We start from the raw sequence: 19,151 nt of genomic DNA, 5'->3' as shown, positions 1-19,151 counted from the left end.
ACCGAAACTGAATGCGCGTCAGTCCGGCACAGTGATGGGTAACCCGTACGAGAACTCGTGTTCGGGAGAGTCGTATCGGCACGATTCTACGTGACCGATTTCGTGCCCCACGTAATCGAACCGTCGAGATTTCATCAACCCGAGCACGCCCGGACCCGGGCAACACAGACCATCGTGGTTGATCCAGCGCTGGAACGATATCCCAAGCTTGCCACCGCTCGCGCGCGCCCACTTTTTGCGCGATTCCACGGACACCTCGGACGGGTGATTATCGACGACGTACGAGGCGTACGTCGCGTATTCGCTAAAGCCGAGCGTGAGATCTTTGCGGTTCAACGATTGCAAAACCGCGGTAGCCCATCGCGGGAGTTCGTCGCTTGTCGTCGCTAGTTCGTCTGTGCGATCAGCTTTGCGTGCGAACGCATCGAGCATCTCCTCCATGATGGACGCGTCGACGACCATTTGATGCGTGACGTAGGACGTACCATCCTTGGCGTACTTCAGACGATCACCCGTGAGCGTCTCGTACGCCGCCTCGTACGACTTGATGACGTTACCACCGATTTGTCTCACTGGAATCTCTCCCTTGAACAGCGTCAACGGGCGCAAGGGGATCATGTCCAAATCCCACAGCAAAAACTTTCGGCTCAGCGGCGGATGCGCGATGGCCGTCGACGTCGCCGCGCCGAGCTTGATCAACTGTTGTAAATACCACCCTCCCAATTCTCGACCGACGAATCGCGCGCGCGCGCCATCGCGTCCGAGCGAATCTCCGTACGCGTCCTCCAAATACCACGAAACCGCATCCTTCGTCAACCCGCGTATAAACGCGTCCTCTGCGTGACACTCCACGTTCGTCGCCATGCCGCGAAACGTCTCGCACCGCGTCTCATCGGGCGCCACGACCACGATCCTCCTCGGCCCCACGTACTGATTCAACGCCGCCACCGCCACCGCGTTCACGCACGACGGTTTCACCGCCACGCTCACGACGTCTAAATCCGGATACGCGCGCTCGTTCGCGCATCCTCGCTCGCCGAACGCCGACCCGCCGACGCCGCACGTCGACGCCGCGCCGTCCACCGCGCGCGTCGGTTCGCCCTCCGGCGCGTCGCGCGCCGGCGCGCGCGCCGCATCGCGCGCCGCGAACCCGCGTCGCCGCGAAGACGCGCGTCCGAACCCGCGTCCCGCGCCGCCGCCGTCGCCGCCGTCGTCGTCGTCGTCCGCGTCCGTCCACGTCCACGCGCGGCGTCGCGCGATGACGAGCCCCGCGCACAGCAACCCGACGCACAGCGCGAGGCGCCCGCACCGACGCACGCGCCGCTTGAGCAGCAATCTCTCGCGGCGGCGCATCGCCGACATCGCGCGCGCGCGACGGTGGCGCGCGCGACGACGTCCGGCGATGCGACCGTTCGGTTCGCGGCGACCGACCTGTATGCGCAAACAGTGACACCGATGCTCGCGGCGACCGACCTGTATGCGCGAACAGTACGGGTCGGGACTCGGAACACCCGGGTGTGCGAGCGACCCACCCTAGGCGAAACCCTCAAGGGATTGGCTGGGTGACGCGTCGACGACGGCGCACCGCGACGCGCGCGGACGCGACGCGACCGACGCGCGCGCGAAGCGAACGAACGACAAACGCGAGAGACGCGCCGACGACGAAGCTCGCGATGAAGAGCGCGCACCGCGGTGGCGAAGACCCCGACGACGAAGTCTTCACGCAGCGCGCCGTCGAGCTGAAGGATGAGGCGAACGCGCTGTACGGTGCGGGGTCGATCAAGCGCGCGCTCGAGGTGTACGAGCAAGCGCTGAACCTGCTGCCCGAACGCGATCAGACGCGGGCGATGATTCACAGTAATCGAGCGGCGTGCTTTTCGAAGATGCAGTGCTACGCGGACGTCGTGGCGGAGGCGAGCCGCGCGCTGGCGCTGGACGGGAAGAGTTATAAGGCGTATTGGCACAGGGCGCAGGCGTACATGCAGTTGGGACAGGTCGGTAAGGCGAAAAGAGATTTGCAGAGCGTGATCGAGATCGAACCGAGCTACACGGACGCGAAGGATGCGCTGGACGCGCTCAACGGGACGAGCAAGGCGGGGGCGCCGGCGGGGTTGGGAGGGATGACCCTCGCGCCCGGGAAGAAGGGTAAGAAGGGCGCGAAGAAGGGCGATGGTGATGCGGGAGAGGATGCGCGAAGAGCGGAAGCGGAAGCGCGATACGCGGCGCAGGCGAAAGAGCGCGTGGCGGACCCGCCGTCGATTCTGGTCAAGGCGGCGTTCGGGGACGACGTGCGCATGTTCAGCGTGTGGTCTACAATCGGTTTCAAGGACTTGCAGACGAGCATTGCGACCAAGTTTGCGTTCGCGGGGCAGTTTTCGATCAAGTACGAAGACGAAGAAGGCAACGTGAAGAATGTTCAGTCGCGAAACGACTTTCAAAAGTCCATCTACGCCACCTCGACGCGTTTGCGGGCGATGGAAAAGCCCCCACTCATCCCGTACGTCAAGCTCATGATTCAAGAGTTGCCCAAGGTTGAAGACATCGAGGTCGTCGACGAAGATGGCAACCCGGTTGGCCTGGCGCCGAACGAGGTCGTCGAGATCGATGAATGGATTTTGGACTTTTCTTCCTTGTTCCGCGAACATCTCGGCATCGACGCAGAGGGCCACTTGGACCTTCACCACGAGGTACGTTTTCTTTCGAATAGCGCACGACGTGCGAAACAATCGCGGCTCTCATCGTGCAAAGAAGCGATGACGATACAAAAAACTTACTACTTCACTGATTTCCGTGATTAATGTTTTTGCAAATGTCTTTCGCTCCTATCGTGAGCTTCTTTGCTGGGGGTCGATGGTTTCAATCTCGACCACGAAGGCGCGACGACGAATTCTCGACTGACAATTTTCTCGTTTTTCGCGTCTCTTAGGGTACGAACTTGTCCAACGATCTCGCAAGTGGTACGAGCTTGACGGACGAAGAAGCAAAGGAAATTCGAGATGCTGCCATCGAGAAGTTCCAAGCCTGCGCCGCGGCGACCATCTTTAATTGGGGCAACGTGCACATGTGCGAAGCGCGCAAGAAGATGGACGGCGGTCGCGAACCGGCGAAGGAGCAGGGCGGTCCTCCGGGATCTGCCATCGCCATCGCGGATGAGTTCGATGAAGTCGAACGACTCATCGGTCTTGCTAAGGAACGATTCGAGGAAGCGATCGTGATCAAGCCGGATCACCACGATTCGCACATCGCGTTGGCGCAGCGTCGCTACGAGCGCTCGCGTCTGCTCAGCGCCGCCGCCGGCATGAGCGGCGATGAGGGTAAGGTAGCCAAGGGTCACGATGCTAAAAAGCGCATTGCAGAAGCAGAGGCCGAATTCGTCGGAGCCGTGGCGGATTACAAGGCTGTGTTTGCCACCTTGCCGGACGAAGTCCCGAGGGAAAAGACTGAGGAGGAAAAGGCGGCGTTCCAAGCGCTCGTGGACGAAGCCGTCGCGCGGGGCGACGAACCACCCACGGACGAGGAGCCATCGACGAAGGGACAAGTGCGCGTCATGCTTGGTAATACGCTCTTCGAGCAATCACAATTGGCGGCTCGCTTAGGAAAGGAATGGAAGTCGATGCTCGACGAGGCGCTCGAAAACTTCCACGAAGCGGGGTGTGCGCAAGAGGACATTGACAACGCAGTGAGCATGCATTACGGCACGCGGATGACCGCTGGCGGCAAGTAGAGAACGTAGACTTTGCAATATTTAATCGAGCGAGCGTTCCTTTTTATTCACAATTCGTTAAAACTTTCGCTTTTGTTGGTAAAATCTTGTAGGTCATCGGCGGGCGCTTAAAACGGTGGGTCGTCTTGGTTGAAGTGTTGCTCGACAGGCTCGTAACCGTCGTTGTCGAGCGGTTGGTAACCACCGGCATACTGAGCTTGCGGGACTTGCGTACCGTACGGTTGGTTATAGTCCGGTTCATACGCCGCCGGATTGGAGGCGCCCGTGTACGCGTCCGAGTCCTGCTGCCTCGATTGTTGCGCGCCGCCGCCCAACGTTTCCAGCACCCACGCGGGAGTATCACGGCTTTCGACCCACAACGCCTCGCCGGTTTCCTTATGCTTGAAATCAGGCGAACGTGGGTTTGCACCTGGTTGAGACTTTCGATCGCGGTTGTCCCACCACGTGTCCGGAGCCTCGGCGAGCGAACGCCAGAGCGCCTCCTTCGGAGACGCGCCCGGGGGCATGCCTGTCTGTTGCGGCGGTTGCTGGCGCTGTTGCGGCGGCGGCGATGACTGTTGGCGCGTCGCAGCTGGGGCCATGTCGCTGCCGTAGCCACCAGATTGTTGTTGCTGCCCGTAGCCACCACCACCTTGCTGCGCCTTGGCGCTCTGCACAAAGGAAAAGTTTTTCGCCACAATCTTCACTCGGGAACGCGGTGCCCCTGTGTCTTTGTCCGTCCACGTGTCCGTCTTCAACTGACCTTGCACGCAAATCGTCTTGCCCTTACTCACGTGTTCGGCCATGCGCATCGCCTCCTCGCCCCAAATGTCCACCGCAAACCAGTTCGTCTTGTCCTCCTCCACGGCGCCGTCCGTCATTTCGGCTTTACGCCCGCCGTTCACAGCCAATCGCACGTTCGCCACGCACGTTCCGCTGGAGAAGTGCCGAATCTCCGGATCAGCGCCGACGTTACCGATGATCGTCACCGAGTTCGCCAATTCCGGCGTCCACGTGACGACGCTCGGCGGCGCCGTCGTCTGCGTCTGCGGATCTCCTCCGTACGATTGCGCGCGCGCCGACCTCGGTCCCGCGGGCGTGTACGACCCCCGGTTATTCACAAACTGCGCCTGCGCCGCAAACGTCCGTCTCGCGTGTTCCCGACCCGTCGTCTGCGCGCGCGTCGCGCGCAACGGCGTCGTCGCGCCGCGAATCGTCGCGGTAATCTTCTTCAAGTGTCGCATCGTTCTCATTTCGCTCGATCGCGTCGTCGTCGCGTGCACGCCTCGCGCGTGTCCCAGCATTCGTCGCAGACCGTTCGTCAGGCTTTCGATCGTTCGCGCGCGCGTGACGTCGGCGATCGTCTTGCGGCCTTCGCGCGACAGCATGCGCGGGAGTGACGCCGATTCAAACTCGACACCGCGTTTGGCGGGAAAATCAGCCCCGTGGGCAAACAGTCTGACGAATCCGCGCGACGCCGCACACGACGACGCGGCGCGCGATGGACATCGCGAGCGCGGAGATCGCGCGGTTGAGAGCCGAACGCGCGGCGCGCGCGGCGGCGGCGTCGTCGAGCGGCGGGAAGAAGTACGCCCGACGCGGCGATCTTCAGCGCGAGGCGTCGGCGGCGCCGGTGGATGGGGAAAACGACGGCGCCGACGCGGACGCGGACGGCGCGGGGAGGGTGACGGGGGCGAAACGCGCGCGCGAGGATGATGGAAAAGCGATCGCGGCGACGGCGGCGGTGGTGACGCGCGTGCTGGAGGACGAAGAGGCGGACGCGGCGCTGGACGCGTTGACGAACGACGAAGCCGTGGCGCGGTTGCGCACGCTCGGGCAACCGGCGACGATGTTCGGGGAGACGAGGGAGGATAGGATTTTTCGATTGAAAGTGGCGACGAAAAATTTCGCGATCGTGGACGAGACGACGACGACGGCGACGCAGGTGAATGAAAAGTTGTTGGACGCCGAGCACGTCGAGGCGTTCGCGCGAAAGAAGAAGGAACAGAGCTTAAAGGCGAAAGAAAGGTCGCTAAAGGGCGTCGCGGGCGATGGAGGCGCGGAAGTCGTCGATGATGATGAGCCTGAGGTAGTCGAGGAGAAAGCACTCATGGACGCGTTCGCGAAAGCGGCGCAAAAGCTGAAGAAGCAACGCGAGGCCGAGGACAAGGAACCCATAGACCAAGTGGCTGCGTACTTCAAATCTCTCGTCGCGGAGTGGGAAGCCGAGCTCGACGCGAAGTCTGAGGAGTGGTGCTACACTCACGAAGGTCGTCAATCGATTTCGACGTTTCGCACGTTGAAGCAGCATTTGAAGCCACTGTTTAAGCGCATCAAGCGTCGTTTGCTTCCCGGCGACGTTGAGCGCGCTCTTTACCTCATCATGCAAGCGATGAAGCAAAGAAATTACAAGAAAGCCGCCGACGCGTACGTCGGAATTGCGATCGGCAACGCTGCGTGGCCTATCGGGGTTACAATGGTCGGTATCCACGCCCGTAGCGCCCGAGAGAAGATTGGCGCGTCGTCGCAAGCGCACGCCATGCACGACGAAGAGACACGGAAATACCTGCAAAGCGTCAAGCGTTTGATGACGTACGCGCAACGCGCGTACCCGACGACGCCATCGCTTTCTTTAGATTTCAACTCTGGCGTGAACGGTAGCGACAAGGCAGAATTGCTCAAAGCTGAGGCTCGGCTCGGCACCATCGACAAAGCCGTCCCCGCGCTCATGCTCGGCGACGGCAACGATCCGGGAAGCTCCGCGCAATCCAAAGATGGATGGCGTTCGCAAGATACCGACACGCGCACGTGGAAATCCATGCTCACGCATGCATACGGCGAGAAGGGCCGCGCCGCTAAAATCACCACCGCCAAGGATGAAGTCGTGCGAAAGGACACCTCCCTCATGAGCACGCGAAGCGGCTACGTCGCCGCGGATAAGAAGAAACCTTCGAGGGAGGACTAGATTAGGCGCTTAGATTGTTTTACAATGACTACATCGTTTGTGTCAGCGCGAGAACCAACGCTGTCGCGGTTATAGCTACTTTGACATCGCTCGTTCGGATCGCGAAAACGGTCGGTCGGTCGCCGCGCGCGGTGACGTCAGCCGCGGCCGACGCGCGCGCGTCGCCATCGCGCGACGCCGCGACGCGCGCGCGATGGCGACCGCGCGAGCGACGGCGAAGGTGACGATGCGCGCGCGCGCGACGTCGACGGCGCGCGGGCGCGCGCGCGCGACGTCGACGGCGCGCGCGGGGAGGGCGGGCGATGCGCGTCGAGCGGGACGCGCGGCGCGGCGCGCGGAAGCGCGCGGCGCGCTCGCGGACGATCTCGGCGCGGAGGACGTGCTGAACGCGATGGAGAGCTTTTGCGAGGAGGAAGAGTCGACGCGCGCGACGCCGAAGACGGGCGGGCGGGCGCGGAGGGACGACGTGTTTCGAGGGACGATGGACGACGACGCGTTCGAGAGGTTGGATAAGCAAAAGGCGAGTCGACGGGAGAAGCGCACGGCGGTGCGGGCGGTGCGCGAGGAGGCCGCGAGTGGTGGTGCGAGAGGCGGGACGGACGCGCGGTTGTCGTTTTTGTACGAAGAGGGGGTGAACGCGAACGACGCGGGGGCGGTGACGAAGTGCAACGACGTGTTGCGGCGATGCGCGAGCATGGAGGAAGTGCTCGGTTTGGTGAAGGAAATGCGAGACGCGGGGTTGGAGCCCGTGGAGAGCACGTACGTAGCGGTGATGCTCGTGTGTCAAAACGTTGGCTCGCCCGAACGTGCGGTGCAGGTGTACGACGCGATGACGGAGGCGCAAGTGCGCATGACGGGACGTACGTTTCATCTGGCCATCGAGTTGGCGCTCAAGGCTGAGATGTTCAAGGACGCGCTTCGTATCAAAGATGATATGCGCTATGTCGGGTTGCCGGTGAGCTCGAAGCTTTACGTGACGCTTCTGCGCGCGTTGGCGGACAACGACATGGGAAAGCGAAAGGGGCCACAGGAGCGACTCATTCGCACGTGTCGTCTTTTTGAAGAGATGCTCAACGAAGATGTCGACCCAGCGCCGGCGGCGTATCACACTCTCATCGTTGCCGCACATCGCGCGAATCAGCACGACCTGGCGGTGCGCACTTTCGATGAACTCATCGAAGAGGGGATCACGCCGGCGAGACAAACGTACGAGACTGCCCTCGATTCCATGGCACGAAGCGGACTTCTCGCGCAAGCTTTGGAAGTTTTTGTGCAGATGAAGTCGAACGGACTCATGCCACGAAAGGTGACGTACAACACACTTTTGAGTGCTTGCGTGAACGCACCGCAACCGCGCGTGGAGGCGGCGTTTGAAATTTTTGAAGAAATGCAAACGAAAGGCAACGTGACGCCGGACAGGAGCACGTACTCACTACTCATCGACGCCGCGTGTAAAGCGGGTAAACCCGAGATGGCGTTTGACGCGTTCAGCCACATGCGGGATTCTGGTATTGAAATCCAAGTCGGCACGTTAAATCGATTGATTCACGCTGCGGGATTGAACGCCAAGGAGGACTCTACATCGGTACAAGCAACTCTCGAGCTTTATGACGCGATGAAAAAGCTTGGCGTTGAACCAGACGTGATCACGTATGGTAGTTTGATCGCTACATGCGCTAAGGCGCGCGATGCGGCAACTGCGATAAAGGTGTATGAGGAAATGCGCGCCGCGGGCGTCGAGCCAAACCGCATCTTGTTCAACGTCTTGATCAACGCCCTCGGGCGTGCGAACCGTAGCGAAGAGGCGATGGAGTACTTTCGCGTGATGCAGAAGCAATCCGAAGTGAATAGTTCGTTAACTCCGAATCGGGAGACGTACACGACGGTTTTCGATGCGTTCATCGGCGGCGGCGGCGCAGAGCTCGCCATGGCGAAACAATCGCTCGAATCAGGCGACGACGCATCCTTCGTGCACAGCGCCCAGGTTGCGAAGTTGCGCGAAATCTACGCTCAGGGCGTTGAACACGGTGTGTACGAAGACTTGTCAGTCGTACTGTCGACGCGCGAAGCGGAGTCTGAGTCTTGTACGATAAACATGAACCAGCTGTCGCGCACCGAAGCTACGGTGGCGACGCTCGTCCTGCTCGAACGCATGTCCACGCTTTCGAGCGATCAAGTACCATCCGCCATGTTCATCTACGCGGGTAAGGTAAAGCCGGGTAAAAACGGTGCCCAGCGTCGATTGTTGGCGATCGAAACTGTCCTTCGTGCGGCTAACGTCAAGTTTGAAATCGGCGAAGTCGGTTCCGCCGAACTCATCGCCGTGAAGGGCAAGCACTGTCGCGCGTGGATCGAGAAAAACGCCGGCACGTTTGTGTAAATACTCTAGACCTTAGTCATTCTTTTAACCATCAGATGTGCTATTTGCTAAATCTCGCAGTCATACCTTCTTCTTGGGCACTGGTTCACCATCTTTTTTGTCCTTGGGTGGAGACTTGTAGGGCAGCGCCGAGCCGCAGTGGGGACACACGCGAGTCGGCGAACCGCACGTTCCAGCGCACTGCGGGCACAGTTTGTGACCTTTGCCGAGAGGCGTACATCCTGGCAAACCGGAATTCGTCTTTTGCATTTTCGGCGGCGGGCTGCACTGGCTAGAAGTCGTCGGGAGCACGACGTCTGCAGCGCGTTTCGCGCCTGAGACTGTCGGCGTCGCCACGCCGGTGCGTTGCCGCAAACTAAGAGGCGAATTTGATTTATCTTGCCCTTCATTGTTCACTTCATCTTTCGGGGGTCCGTAGCCCACCTTATTTCTCGGAGGCAACGGCTTGGGGCGCTCGTACACGCTCGCCAACGTGCCGATGTGACTGTACAACGACCCGAGCCACTGCCGGACACTCTTCGTCGCGAGCTGAGAAATCGTCTCATTCGGGTGTTTTTGCAAACCCACGACGACATCTTTGATGTCCATGCTATCGAGCGTGTGTAAAGATACGTACACGGAGTTGAGCGCACGAAAGGCTTCGATGACGGAGAGCAAATCCTTCACGGCGGCTTTGTTCTCCGCCTTCGCCGCCTTTAACACGGGCACGATCTCTTTCAGTTCCGCTACATGATCGGGATGCGTCGGCTCGCGCACATATGCCAGCGCGCCTCGACGCGCGAGCGCCCATTGCGCTTCGCGCTCTTCAACCTTTGTTTGAAAAGTGACTGCGGGGTCGATGAGGCTGACGCCGTCGGCGATGTCGCCGCGCTTTCTTCGCGCTAACGCTGCCGCGCTCGCCGCCGCGCCGTTATCCTGCCCATGTGCCACGCTAGAGTACGGAAAGTTTACCCCGACCAGTTGCCCACCGGCGATGTGATCTTTCAACCACTTGTGCACGCCGCTCAAGTTGCCGCATCGAAGCGGCGCGCCCGCCGTAAACGTATCGACCCGCTTGTATTGATAGTGACCATCTCGCGTCTCGCGCTCCTCTCCCAACACCGCAAGCGTCGGCGTTCCAACCTCGTCCATGACGTAAAACCGCACCCCTCGCCGACCATCGGGAAACGTAAACTTTTCCTGAGAGTAACTCACGAATCTCGCCGAACCGTCCGGCTTCGTCGTCGACACCGTCACCGCCGCCGCCGCCCCAGACGTCGCCGCCTCGTGCGTCATCACCAACTCACTCATTCCACTCCGTTTCGCCTTCCCTTGTTTCTTCTTATTCTTCCCCGACGCCCTCTTATTCTTCCCCGCCGCCGTCGAAATCGGTCCCGTCGTCACCACCCCGCTCGACGCCCGCACGATCGAATCCAACCACGAGTGCAGCGCCTTTCGATTATGACAGCACAGCGTCCCGAACGACGTGAACTCCTCGCAATTCTTATACGTGTAGTGCGAGTCTCCCGGCGTGCTCTCGTCCGCGTACGCCGCGAGCGTCTCCCGCCCGTCCGCCTCGACGAGAAAGTACTTCACCGATCGTCCGCGTCCCGTCTTCCCGGGCTCGAACGCCGCGCGGTACGCGACGAACGCCTGCGCGGACGATCGCGCCATCTTTCCGCGCCCGTTTTCCCGCGCCTCGATCGTCGCGCGCCGGTCGTCGCGCGTCGACGTGGCGCGCGCGTCGCGAATCGCCCGTTGGGCGGGACGCGCGAAACACCCGCGTGTGCGGGCGACGCCCCGCGACGCGAACAGTCAAACCGACGCGCGGGCGGTTTTGACCGCAGAGCGCGACGTCGCGCGCGAGGCGACGACGCGCGCGCGCGGCGACGGCGCGCGGGGGGAGCGGCGCGCGCGGCGCGCGAGGCGTCGAGGACGTGCGCGCGACGACGCGACGCGAGAGGAGGGACGAGGCGCGCGGACGCGGGAGGTCAACCGGCGCGTCGATTCGCGCGAACGCGCGGGAACGCGCGGACGCGAGGGCTCGCGCGAGAGAGCGAGACGCGGGAGACGCGGCGCGGGAAAGACGGCGCGCGCGCGCGCGTCGGTGGCGCGGGGGAGGGTTGAGGACGGGATTGGGACGATATGGGACGGAAGAAGATTAAGATTGAGCGCATCGTCGACGAGCGTAACCGGCAGGTGACGTTCACGAAACGGAAGAATGGGTTGATGAAAAAGGCGATGGAGCTGAGCGTGTTGTGTGATTGCGACATCGCGCTCGTGATCTATAACTCGAACGAAAAGTTGTATCAGTATTCGTCTGGGGACATCGAGGATGTGCTGCGGCGATTTCACACCGAGTGCGCCGAGGCGCACGAGGCGAGGAACAATCAGGACTTGTTCGATCAGCACTTCTCGACGCAAAAGGGGGCGTCGGCGCGCGAAAGAGCGCAGGCGAGCACGAGTCGAAGCATGTGGCGCAAGGTGAAGAGTGAGTCGTGTTTCGAAGACGAGGACGAATTCGAGGACGAAGAAGACTTTGAGGACGATGACGAAGACGAAGGCGAAGGCGAAGGCGAAGAGTTTGAAGACGCGAAAGGCACGACGAGATCGGATAAAGCGAAAGGGAAAGAGCCCATTGAGCCCGTTTTCTCGCGTAAAGGTCGACTAGGGCCGAGTCCAGCGCCCGTGTCGAAATCAGCCATGTTTCGTGCGCACGCGCGCGTCAAGCGCGAGCGCGCGTCGGCGAAGCAATCGAGCCGCGCGCAACGGTCAGGGCACGGTAAAGGGTCGTCTGCGAGCGAACCAGGTCGGGCGAGTCGACGTTCGGGCGCTAGGCGTGAGAATGGAGGATACGGCGTCGACGATGGTCAAATGGATATAGACGATCAATACGGCGGCGCGGCGAGTCGAGCGCAACGGGCGATAATACGCCCGTACGACGACGACGATGATGATGATGCGGATGCGGATGCGAATAGATATATTTTTGAAGACGTTGCTTTACTGGTGGATGAAAACGACGATCCACTCATCATACCGCCCGAAGGTTTGGAACTTTTATCGCCCAGCTTTAAGTGGCTTGGATCGCCGACGGCTCGAGACGTCGGCGGCGCTCGCGCGTCGCTCTCGAGTTTCGAGACGCGCTCGAGCGAGTTCGCGCGCGAGAATAACCTTTCGATAGAGATTCCAATCGCGGACGAACCGCGCGATCGAGGAGTCGCGGGCGATGGGGCGACCGTCGCGCCTCGCGGAGACGCGAACGGTCCATCGCCCGGTCCGCTCACCGCGTTGCTCCATTCCCACGTGGCGGGCGAACAAATATTCGGTGCCGACGCCGATAACGACGTGGGTCGCGAGTACGCGTCGTTCTTAGCGTCGTCGCCTTCGGCGACGCCGACGCCGCGATCATAGGCGTTTCTCGCGAATCGCGCGAGCGTCGCGCGTAATACCGAAGTCGTTCCAGTCTCCGCCCGCACTCGACGTCGCCTCGCGCGATGTCCCTCGCCGCCGCTCCCGGCGCGTCGTCGCGCGTCGCGCATCGCGCTCGGCGCGACGCGCGATGCCGCGCGAGCGACGGCGCGTCCGTCGTCGCACCGCACGCCAAAGTCTTGCGAGACCTCCTGCGGTCGCCTCGAATCGTGCAAGCGCCGTGCGCGCACGACGCGTTGAGCGCGCGCCTGATCGAACGCGCCGGGTTCTCCGCCGCGTTCATGTCGGGATTCTGCGTGTCCGCGTCGAGGTTGGCGCTGCCAGACACCGGATTGATCTCGTACGGGGAGATGGTGGACGTCGGGCGCACGTGCAACGACGCGACGAGCGCGAGTTTCCCAATCGTCGGCGACGGCGACGACGGGTACGGGAACGCGATGAACGCGAAGCGCACGGTGCGCGGGTACGCCAAGGCTGGGTTCGCGGGTATATTGATAGAGGATCAGGTGGCGCCGAAGGCGTGCGGGCACACGAAGAATAGACGAGTGGTATCGCGCGAGGAGGCGACGACGCGCGTGCGAGCGGCGTGCGACGCGCGGGACGAGGATGGATCGGGAATCGTGGTGTTCGCGAGGAGTGATTCGCGAAGTGCGGTGGATTTAGATGAGGCGCTGTGGCGCGCCGCGGCGTTCGCCGACGTCGGCGCGGACGCGCTCTTCGTCGACGCGCTGCGATCGAAGGAAGAGATGCGAGCGTTTTGCAAAGTCGCCCCGGGCGTGCCGAAGATGGCCAACATGCTCGAAGGCGGCGGTTCGACGCCGATTTGCACGCCGCAAGAGCTCGAGGACATGGGCTTCAGCATCGTCGCCTACCCCCTGTCGCTGCTCGCCGTGAGCGTCAACGCGATGGAACGCGCGCTGAGAGAAATCAAACTCGAGGGCTACCCGCGCGACGAGACGCTCCCGACGTTCGCCAGGCTTCAAGAATCCGTCGGTTTCCCCGAGTATTACGCCGACGACGCGCGCTACAAAGCCTGACGTTCGACGTCCTCGCATCAATGATCATCGCCGCCGCACCGCGCGTTTCGTTTCGTCGCTATTCCTTCTTCGCCCGAAGTCGTCCCCGCCCTCGTCCGCTCCCACCTCGCCCGCGCGCGCGCCCCGATCTCCCGCACCGCCGCCGCGTCCCGGCTCGCCCACTCCATCTCGTTCACCATCGTCGCCGTCGCCTCTCGCAGCTCGTGAAACTTTTCCAGTCCGCACTCGAACGTCCGGTCGCTCCCGTCGTCGAGCGCGAGTCGCAGGATCACGCTCGGCGTCATCGCGTTCGCGCCCTCGGACGTGCGCAGCGCGACGTCGACGCGCCAGCTGACGTGCACGACGCGCGGGAGGCCCGCGCGCGGGGCGTGCGCCATGGCGTCGCGATGTGTCGCGTCCGAGGGCGCGCGCGTCGATCGAATCACATCGAATCGTCGAATCGAATCGAATCGAATCCAATCGCGTCAGCGTCAGACGTCGACGCGCGTCGCTCGGCGCGCGGCGCGCGTTCGGGGACACGCGCGCGTCGCATGTTCGGCGCGCCGGCGACGCCGCGCGGCGCGGCGACGACGGGCGGGTTTTCGTTCGGCGCGACGCCGACGACGGCGTCGGCGCCGGCGACGGCGAGCGCGAGCGCGCGCGAGACGGGCCTCGGGACGGGCGCGGCGGCGAGCGGGGCGCACGCGTTCGGCGGCGGCGCGGCGACGCGCGCGAGCGGAGGGTCGCACGGCGCGGCGGCGGCGGCGTCGAGCGCGAGCGGCGGTGTGTTCGGGACGCCGAGCGCGAGCGCGGGCGCGGGCGGGGGCGCGTTCGGCGCGGCGCCGGCGTTGGCGCCCGCGGCGACGGGGAGCGCGGGCGGTGGATTGTTCGGGAGCGCCGCGCCGGTGGGATCGAGCGCGGGCGGTGGGTCGTTCGGGGCGCGGGGCGCGGCGCCGACGCTCGCGCTCGGCGCGTCGGCGTCGAGCGCGAGCGGCGGGTTGTTCGGAGGCGCGGCGGCGACGAGCGGTGGGTTGTTCGGCGCGGCGGCAACGCCGGCGTCGAGCGCGGGTGGTGGGTTGTTCGGCGCGGCGCCTGCGAGTTCGGGCGGTGGGTTGTTCGGCGCGGCGCCTGCGAGTTCGGGCGGTGGGTTGTTCGGCGCGGCGCCTGCGAGTTCGGGCGGTGGGTTGTTCGGCGCGAGTGCGGCGGCGACGCCGGCGTCGAGCGCGGGCGGTGGGTTGTTCGGCGCGGCGGCGACGCCGGCGTCGAGCGCGGGCGGTGGGTTGTTCGGCGCGGCGCCGACGCCGGCGTCGAGCGCGGGCGGTGGGTTGTTCGGCGCGGCGGCGACGCCGGCGTCGAGCGCGGGTGGTGGGTTGTTCGGCGCGGCGCCGACGCCGGCGTCGAGCGCGGGCGGTGGGTTGTTCGGCGCGGCGGCGACGCCGGCGTCGAGCGCGGGTGGTGGATTGTTCGGCGCGGCGCCGACGACGACGAGCGGCGGATTGTTCGGGTCGTCCGCCGCGGCGACGCCCGGGGCAACGAGTGGTGGTTTGTTCGGCGCCTCGCCCGCGGCGTCGACGCCCGCGCTCGGTGGATTGTTTGGTAGTAGCGCACCGGCCGCGACTTCGGGCGGTGGTTTGTTCGGCGCGAGCGCGGCCGCGACGCCGGCGACTACGAGCGGTGGATTGTTCGGTGCGGCGCCGGCCTCGAGTCCCGCGGGCGGTTTGTTTGGCGCGGCGACACCCGGTACAACGGGCGGAGGTTTGTTTGGATCGGCGACACCAGCCCCGTCATCGTCCCCGGGAGGCTTGTTCGGTGCCTCGAGTGCGGCGACGACGTCTTCGAACCCTTTCGGCGCGCCGTCGAACGCCATCGTTCCCTCGGGCGGTGGATTGTTCGCGCCGTCGACGCCCGGCGCCGCCGGAGCGTTGACGCAGCAGCAGCAGCCCAGCGGCTTATTCCCGCAAATGCAGCAGCAGATGCAACAACATCCGTCGTCGCTCGATCCCACGCGTGAGGTGCAAGAGATCGTCAACGCGTACAACCCGAACCATCCTGACTACCGATTCCGAGCGTACTTTTACAACGTCGTCAAAGATCCGCGCATGCGCGTGAAGCCGCAGAACGTGAGCGAACGGAAGTGGCGCGAGCTCTTGGACGCCGTAGGTGGCGAGAACAACCCCGATTGTCTGTGGCCCGTTCAGTACGACGGATTCGAGGGATTGATCCAACGAAAGACGCAGGCGGAGACGGAGATCAAGGCGCAAGAGGAGTACATCCAAGCCGCGGCGACGTCGGTGAGACAAATCTTGCAGTGGGCGGACACCGAGTTGGAAAAGCGCATGCGGGACGTCAAAAATAAGAACATGGAGCAGCAGCATCGGTTGATCAAAATCTTCCGCACGCTCCACCAAGCGCAGTTGAAGAATTACGCCGACGCCAACGGCGGCGCCGTCCCGCCGATGTCCGCCGAGGAAATCGAGCTCTTGAACGACTTCAAGGCGTTGAGCTCCCGCGTCAACCGCTCCGCCGCGTCGCTCCCGCGTCGCGCCGAGGCGCTCGCCGCCGCCTCTCGCCTTCAGCACACCATCGCCCCCGCGGATGAGATCCAACTCGGCGAGGACGAAGAAGCGAGAATCATGGCCGTCATCGAGCGTCAACGCGCGCAACTCGACGAGTTGCACCGCGCCGTCGAAGAAAAGCGTTCCGCGCGCGCCGCCGTTCGCGACGCGCGCGTCGACGTCGCCGACGTCGCGCGTCCGCGGGACCGTCGCGCGTCCGCGTCGCCTTCCTCCATCTCTCGCGTGCACGCGCCGGCGTCTTCGCTCTTCGCCTCGCCCTCGCTCAGGCGTCGTTGACGCGTCGTCTCGCGTCCGTAATCACATCAAAGCCGAGCTGCACCTTTCATTTCACATCGCGTCGCGCCGATCGCGTCACTCGTCGACGCCGCGGGTGATGCCGCTCGACGCCGAGACGCGAGCCCGCCTCGCGGTCGACGCCTCGCCCGAGCGCTCGTCCCGCGACGCCGCCGCGAAGCGCAAGCGCGGCGTCGATCGCGCGCGCGCCGCCGGCGGCGCGACGGACCGACGACGCGCGAAAGCGGACGCGTTCGGCCCGGCGGCGACGGCGCGACGCGCGATCGACGCGGCGTGTCAGCGGGACGAGTTCGCCGCGGCGTGGGACGCGTTCGAGGACGCGCGAAGGAGCGAAGCGTACGCGCTGGCGCCGCACTCGTGCAACGTGCTGCTGCACATGTGCGCGGGCGGCGCGGGGGCGTGGACGGCGGGACTGGCGCACGAGGAGTGCGCGCGCGCGAAGGAAGCGGACGAGGTGGTGAAGTACATGGAAGCGCGACGCGTGATGATGAGCGAGATGAGCTACACGGCGCTGGCGAGAGTGCGCGCGGCGGCGGGGGACGTGGAGGGAGCGCTGGACGCGGCGCGAGCGCTGAAGGAGGAAAAGTTGACGCCGAAGGTGCGGACGTACGCGTGCGCGCTGCACGCGAGCGCGAAAAAGGGGGATTTGGAGAAGATGGAGGCCGTGGAGGCGATGCTGCGCGATGAGGGGTTGTTGCCGACGGAGTTGGAGTTCATGGCGATGTTGAGGGCGTATCGCGCGGCGGAGGCGTTCGACGGCGGGTTCGCGATGTTGCGTCGGATGCGAACGGAGATTCGTAGCCCGAGCGACGAGATGAGCGAAGAATTACGCGCGTGGTTTAGTGCGGTGCCCGGATGGAGCGTCGCGGACGAAGTGCGCGTGGACGACGCGGGCGCCGCCGTGGCGGTGTTGGCGATGGAGGAAAAGCGCGTGGAACTTCAGCTCAAGGCGATTAGTCTTACGGAGGAGGAACGCGCAGACTTGCTCGCGGGCATCGCAAAGTTGGCGTGCGAACGCGAAGCGCAGTCAGAGTTCGACAATTTCATGAATTGGCTCAACGTTAAAAAAGATGGTATGAACGCCATCGTTGACGGCGCAAACGTGGGCATGTACAATCAGAATTTCTCGACTTCCGGGATGAACTTTAACCAGGTTGAAAAGGTCCTCGTCGAGCTTCGCAAACGCGCCAAGGAAGGCGATGCTCCGCCCATCGCGTTCTTACACCAGCGTCGTGTTGAGGGTGGCCCAGCGCGCAAGCCGCACAATCAAGCGCTCCTTGCCAAATGGGACGGCGCCGGCGAGCTCTTCACGACGGCGCACGGCTCAAACGACGACTGGTACTGGTTGTACGCGGCGGTGCACGCCGGGGACAAGGCGTTTCTCGTCACAAACGACGAGTGCCGAGATCACGTCTTTCAAATGCTCCCATCGCCCAAGCTCTTCTACCGATGGAAAGAACGTCATCAAGTTCGTTTCACCATCACCGCGGGCGAAGTTGAGTTGGATTACCCCGCCGTGTTCACGACGTGCATGCAAGAAGCCGACGACTCTTCTTGGTGGATGTTCCCTCAGGAAGACGAGAGCTGGTTGTGCGCGTGCAAAGTCGAATAGACATACATAGCGTGCGATTAATACAAGACGTACTACTTAGCGAAACGTAGTGAAAACTCCCTCGAGCGCCGTCAGATGAACGGGCGTTGGAACGGTGACTTCGCCGTCAATGCCGACGCTCTCGGCCGCCGCTGTTTTCAGCGACAACCGCTTAGCTTTAACGTATGATACGTTACGATCTTCGACGTGACCGCCACCAGTTTTCGTGGCGTCGAAGAGCGCCTTCGTGTGCATCGGGCCTCCTTTGTTACACACGACGACGTCGAAAAATCCGTCGTCGAGTTGCGCCAGCGGCGTGAACGCGAAAGCTCTGCCGCTGCAACGCGTGTTCTGCGCGAACATCATCAAATAATCATTCGATTCCTCCACGATCTCGCCCTCGAGAGAATCGCTGACGCCGATGATGCCGTTATTCTTTTTATTCTTCAAGATGTGAATCAAACCGGCGACGTCGTAACGCAAACCGCCCATCCAACGCATGCCCTCCGCCGTTTCCGCCGCGTCGCGCGCCATGCCCCACGTCACGACGTTGATCGAAATCGTATCGTTACCGACGCCGTCCGACACTCGAACCGCGTCCACCGGACGCGCGTTCCCGGCTTTCAACTTCGCCATCGCGTCCGCGACGGTGAACACCCCGAGATCTCGCGCGTAATTATTCCCCGTGCCGCACGGAAACGCGAAAATCGGCGTTCGCCTCCCGTCGCCCCGCCCGCTCGCCTCGCGCTCGATCCATCCCTGCACCGCCTCGCGAAGCGTCCCGTCCCCTCCCACGACCCCGATCGCGTCCACGTCGCTCAGATCCGCGTCTCGCACCAGTTCGACGCCGTGTCCCGCGCGTTCCGTCGTCGCCGTCTCGACGTCGACGTTCGCGGCCTCGCACGCGCGTCGAATCTCCTCCGCGTCTCGTTTCCCTCGCGTCGTCTTCGCCTTGGCGCCGTGGCGCACGAGCAGCAGTTTTCGCACGCGCGTCCGGGTCGCGTCGTCGCGCGCGTCGCCGCGCGTCTCGGGCGTCGCCGCGCGCGTCCTCGCCTGCGCGTCCGGTCGCAGCGTCGGCAGTCCACAGAACGTCGTCGGCGCCTCGCGCGCGCGCGACATCGCGCGTCGCGCTCTCGCGGCGTCACGTCGCGTCGCGTCGCATCCAATCCAATCCATGCTTCGCGCGGCGTCCGTCGACGTCTCGCGTCGACGTCG

At 63.5% G+C, this 19,151-nt stretch overlaps 13 protein-coding genes across 13 annotated transcripts; 8 read left to right on the top strand and 5 right to left on the bottom strand.

The window, feature by feature from the left end:
• Positions 1–18: 18 nt before the first annotated feature.
• OSTLU_29146 (predicted protein) lies at positions 19–864 on the bottom strand (the record flags this gene model as incomplete). Its single annotated transcript, XM_001415595.1, has 1 exon — positions 19–864. The coding sequence occupies one exon, from the start codon at positions 862–864 to the stop codon at positions 19–21; it is 846 nt and encodes a 281-aa protein (XP_001415632.1).
• Positions 865–1,673: 809 nt separating this feature from the next.
• On the top strand, positions 1,674–1,988 carry OSTLU_39880 (predicted protein; the record flags this gene model as incomplete). The annotated part of the gene is made up of 1 exon (XM_001415930.1): positions 1,674–1,988. A coding segment is annotated over one exon (315 nt), but the record flags the coding sequence as incomplete, so codon positions are not given.
• A 947-nt stretch (positions 1,989–2,935) lies between these two features.
• OSTLU_86258 (predicted protein) lies at positions 2,936–3,724 on the top strand (the record flags this gene model as incomplete). The annotated part of the gene is made up of 1 exon (XM_001415929.1): positions 2,936–3,724. A coding segment is annotated over one exon (789 nt), but the record flags the coding sequence as incomplete, so codon positions are not given.
• Positions 3,725–4,338: 614 nt separating this feature from the next.
• OSTLU_10587 (predicted protein) lies at positions 4,339–4,698 on the bottom strand (the record flags this gene model as incomplete). The annotated part of the gene is made up of 1 exon (XM_001415594.1): positions 4,339–4,698. A coding segment is annotated over one exon (360 nt), but the record flags the coding sequence as incomplete, so codon positions are not given.
• An 800-nt stretch (positions 4,699–5,498) lies between these two features.
• On the top strand, positions 5,499–6,404 carry OSTLU_4052 (predicted protein; the record flags this gene model as incomplete). The annotated part of the gene is made up of 1 exon (XM_001415928.1): positions 5,499–6,404. A coding segment is annotated over one exon (906 nt), but the record flags the coding sequence as incomplete, so codon positions are not given.
• A 745-nt stretch (positions 6,405–7,149) lies between these two features.
• Positions 7,150–9,097, top strand: PPR7 (pentatrichopeptide repeat (PPR) protein; the record flags this gene model as incomplete). Its single annotated transcript, XM_001415927.1, has 1 exon — positions 7,150–9,097. One exon carries the CDS (start codon positions 7,150–7,152, stop codon positions 9,046–9,048), a length of 1,899 nt encoding a protein of 632 aa, XP_001415964.1. The 3' UTR covers positions 9,049–9,097.
• An 11-nt stretch (positions 9,098–9,108) lies between these two features.
• OSTLU_13941 (predicted protein) lies at positions 9,109–10,701 on the bottom strand (the record flags this gene model as incomplete). Its single annotated transcript, XM_001415593.1, has 1 exon — positions 9,109–10,701. One exon carries the CDS (start codon positions 10,699–10,701, stop codon positions 9,109–9,111), a length of 1,593 nt encoding a protein of 530 aa, XP_001415630.1.
• A 471-nt stretch (positions 10,702–11,172) lies between these two features.
• On the top strand, positions 11,173–11,615 carry OSTLU_29140 (predicted protein; the record flags this gene model as incomplete). The annotated part of the gene is made up of 2 exons (XM_001415926.1): positions 11,173–11,518; positions 11,611–11,615. 2 exons carry the CDS (start codon positions 11,173–11,175, stop codon positions 11,613–11,615), a joined length of 351 nt encoding a protein of 116 aa, XP_001415963.1.
• A 909-nt stretch (positions 11,616–12,524) lies between these two features.
• Positions 12,525–13,496, top strand: OSTLU_40267 (predicted protein; the record flags this gene model as incomplete). The annotated part of the gene is made up of 1 exon (XM_001415925.1): positions 12,525–13,496. One exon carries the CDS (start codon positions 12,525–12,527, stop codon positions 13,494–13,496), a length of 972 nt encoding a protein of 323 aa, XP_001415962.1.
• Positions 13,497–14,026: 530 nt separating this feature from the next.
• Positions 14,027–16,376, top strand: OSTLU_29138 (predicted protein; the record flags this gene model as incomplete). The annotated part of the gene is made up of 1 exon (XM_001415924.1): positions 14,027–16,376. The coding sequence occupies one exon, from the start codon at positions 14,027–14,029 to the stop codon at positions 16,325–16,327; it is 2,301 nt and encodes a 766-aa protein (XP_001415961.1).
• Positions 16,377–16,621: 245 nt separating this feature from the next.
• On the bottom strand, positions 16,622–16,813 carry OSTLU_29137 (predicted protein; the record flags this gene model as incomplete). The annotated part of the gene is made up of 1 exon (XM_001415592.1): positions 16,622–16,813. The coding sequence occupies one exon, from the start codon at positions 16,811–16,813 to the stop codon at positions 16,622–16,624; it is 192 nt and encodes a 63-aa protein (XP_001415629.1).
• Positions 16,814–16,832: 19 nt separating this feature from the next.
• OSTLU_29136 (predicted protein) lies at positions 16,833–17,957 on the top strand (the record flags this gene model as incomplete). The annotated part of the gene is made up of 1 exon (XM_001415923.1): positions 16,833–17,957. One exon carries the CDS (start codon positions 16,833–16,835, stop codon positions 17,955–17,957), a length of 1,125 nt encoding a protein of 374 aa, XP_001415960.1.
• Positions 17,958–17,993: 36 nt separating this feature from the next.
• On the bottom strand, positions 17,994–19,055 carry OSTLU_92201 (predicted protein; the record flags this gene model as incomplete). The annotated part of the gene is made up of 1 exon (XM_001415591.1): positions 17,994–19,055. The coding sequence occupies one exon, from the start codon at positions 19,053–19,055 to the stop codon at positions 17,994–17,996; it is 1,062 nt and encodes a 353-aa protein (XP_001415628.1).
• Between the last annotated feature and the right edge of the window lie 96 nt (positions 19,056–19,151).

The sequence above is a fragment of the Ostreococcus lucimarinus genome, chromosome 1 (assembly GCF_000092065.1).
Source record: "Ostreococcus lucimarinus CCE9901 chromosome 1, complete sequence".
Lineage (NCBI taxonomy): Eukaryota > Viridiplantae > Chlorophyta > Mamiellophyceae > Mamiellales > Bathycoccaceae > Ostreococcus > Ostreococcus sp. 'lucimarinus'.
Note: the sequence above shows the minus strand (reverse complement) of the source record. Positions and strands in the feature narration are given on the sequence as shown.